Source organism: Adiantum capillus-veneris, chromosome 17 (genome assembly GCF_014529385.1).
Source record: "Adiantum capillus-veneris isolate H3 chromosome 17, ASM1452938v2, whole genome shotgun sequence".
Classification (NCBI taxonomy): domain Eukaryota; kingdom Viridiplantae; phylum Streptophyta; class Polypodiopsida; order Polypodiales; family Pteridaceae; genus Adiantum; species Adiantum capillus-veneris.
Window position 1 is genome coordinate 45,411,672 of NC_140947.1, and position 3,008 is coordinate 45,414,679.

General features: G+C 39.7%; 1 protein-coding gene across 1 annotated transcript; it reads right to left on the bottom strand.

Annotated features, from left to right (window-relative positions):
- Window positions 1-430: 430 nt before the first annotated feature.
- Window positions 431-2,371, bottom strand: LOC147437152 (uncharacterized). The gene is made up of 6 exons (XM_086485860.1): window positions 2,293-2,371; window positions 1,912-2,202; window positions 1,674-1,760; window positions 1,504-1,584; window positions 764-922; window positions 431-570 (listed from the first exon to the last, which is right to left on the bottom strand). Exons 1-6 carry the CDS (start codon window positions 2,296-2,298, stop codon window positions 526-528), a joined length of 669 nt encoding a protein of 222 aa, XP_086341986.1. The 5' UTR covers window positions 2,299-2,371; the 3' UTR covers window positions 431-525.
- Between the last annotated feature and the right edge of the window lie 637 nt (window positions 2,372-3,008).

Genomic DNA, 3,008 nt, shown 5'->3' on the forward strand with positions numbered 1-3,008 from the left:
CGATTTTTTCAAGAATCTTTTATATGTGTGCTTAATTCTTATGGCCATTTTCTCTGTATGTCCATTCTAGTGCACTTCACCAATTTTAGGCCCGCATTTGTTGCCATACTATGGCAATACTATGAGTAAGCGATACATCCTCTTAATAGGCTTTCCTTGTACTAATGTCAAGCTAAAAGGCTACTTCATCTTTTGTAATTACCATAGTAGCTCTATATGACTCGTCAGTCCATCCGTAGCGTAAGGTATCAAAATTCATATGTAAGTAAATTCTCTAAAAAATGATAACTTTCTTTTCAAATATCGATGAAAGGAATTTCTTTTCTCTAAAAGCCATAGTGTTATGTAATTGTCAAGTTCATGGTAGATGATGTTAAACAAGGTTGAATGAGAGAGAGAGAGAGAGAGAGAGAGAGAGAGAGAGAGAGAGAGAGCTCTTATCAAGACCTTATAAGAATACAGAAATCAAGTTCTCTCACTTTCCTGCCAATAAGTACTTGCATGGAAGGCCTCCCTCCATCTACATTAATCTTTAACAGCATGGTTACTACTGAAGCATAGCCTCCAATGCTGACAAGAAAACATAAAGATGTCAAAAACATATCATGTCAAGTTACCAAGTTTTGTCTATGCATCTGAGTGCAAATTCATGCGCGCACGCGCACACACACACACACAAACTTATCCAATTCTATTTCTGATCAATAAAGCAAGGCAGCATAAAACAAGCCCATTGTTTTGCTTTGCAGAAAAATTAACTTACCCGCAGCAAAGAAGGTTTGTAAGCAGTCGATGTGGCACTCTTTTTGGTTCTCTGTGCCGATCGCTTGTGGTTCTGTCCCTTTTTGTTTAGGCCCTCAACTATGCGGGTATAGTCCTGTTTATCCACAATCCAATTCCCAAGCTTTGGTCCTGCGACATGCTGCATGTGCAAATGATATCGCCCATATTCATCCATGGGTATCATTACATACATTACTGCATATGCGTGTATATGCACACGCATATGTATGTACATGCATGTGCATATTCATACACTGATAGCACCACACACATGCATGTCCATATTCATCCATTGATAGCATTGCATATACATGAATTGCATGCAGGGATGCTGACAACCTACATGGGTGCATTGTATAAGAGCATGCCTACATAAATATATTTGCATATGCTACCTTTGAATGTATATCCTGATTCATTGGCCTACATAAGGCCTTAGTAAAGCATGGAACTCTTGGGAGCAATTGTGGGCCATTGGATAAAGCTTGTCGATTAGTGCCATACGGCAAATCAATGATGGCAAATCTTTTTTTTTTCTATTTCTTGAAAGAGGGGCATTAACTAGGCATTGTCTTATGGAGGCCATAAAGATCACAAGTACTTGACACTTTTAAGTAATGCATAGCACACATTTAGGCTCAGTCCACATTGCTACAATAACACATATAGCCTCTGCTCATGCATGCATTGCATCCTCCTCCATAACATGCCCGAGTGTACCTTCTGGTTCATGGAGACTTTTGATTTGGACATAAGCGGCGAGATGGCTTCCTGTAGCGACGATGGTGGAACCCCTGCATCCTGGTAAAAGGTTGATTGTGAAGAAGAGAACGTTTCCACAAAGAACTATTGGAAAAAGATGCTAGGAATGCAGGATCATCCGGATCAACCTTCTTTACGTTCTTCTTGGTCTGCGTCTTGTCAAAGATGAGAGTGTAGGCCGCCCCAAACGTCTTAGGTATATGCGATGATTGCGTCTAATGATCCATATTCATGCATTCAACAAATCAATTCACTTACACTAGGCAACAACACACTCAAGAAAATATGTGTGTGCATACTTCACATGTGCTGTTATGTGTCAACCTTCTCGTGCAGGGGCACAGAGGTGGTTTTGAATAAACCCACCTTGTAGCTTACAGGAAGTATCGACGCAGCTGTAGCTGGAGATGAAAGGCCTTTGTGTAGTGACAGCGGAGGTTGATGATGATGACGGGCCGGAGCTTCGTGTGTCGTTGAAGGAGATGTGGAGAGAAAGGAAGAGTTGAGGAGGGTAGAATGAGGGTCATTGGAAAGGACTCGCTTGATATTCCTCGAGGCGCGCACTCTGTCGAAGATGTGAGTGAAGTTGTGCTTCTCTCCGTTGTCATCATTCACATCCCAATCCCCAAACTTGGGCACATGCAGAGGCGAGAGCTCCTGAACCACATCAGCAGATTGCTTAAGGACATAGATCATCAAGCAATATAAGAGGAAAAAATATCCAAGAAACCAACAGGAAGCACTTACCGCCATTGTGGTCGCGCTACCGAGAGCATTACTGTCAGCATGAAGAAGGCTGCTTTTTCATAAAAAGAGCGCTCTGTCTCTCTCTCTCTCTCTCTCTCTATATATATATATATATATATATATATATATATATATATATATATATATATATATATATATATGTGTGTGTGTGTGTGTGTCCCGTGTGTGCATATATGTGTGTGGTCGCGCTACGATGAGCATTAATGTCAACATGAAGAAGGCTGCTTTCTCATAAAAAGCTCTCTCTCTCTCTCTCTCTCTCTCTCTCTCTCTCTCTCTCTCTCTCGTCGGATAGATCTTTGAGGTCTCTTAGGATAGTTTCCTACGACATTAAATCTTCCTCTCTCTCTCTCTCTCTCTCTCTCTCTCTCTATATATATATATATATATATATATATATGTGGAAAAATTACCAAAATATCCCTCTAATTTGTGGAAATTCTCAAAATACCCTTGTATCTATTTTGGTTGGATTGTTTAAGATTTTCTAATCTTTATTCCTTTTTGACGATTGAGATCTATTTTTTAGTGCATGGCATGTAATTTTTCACCAATTACCTCACAAAAAAGACAACTATGTCTAAAAATAATGACGCACTTCATCTTGAAAGCCTACATAACCAACTCAAATTCTAGTTTTAGCATCTTGTATTGATAGAGCATCATTCTTCTTATGAAGAGTGTAACATTTAATG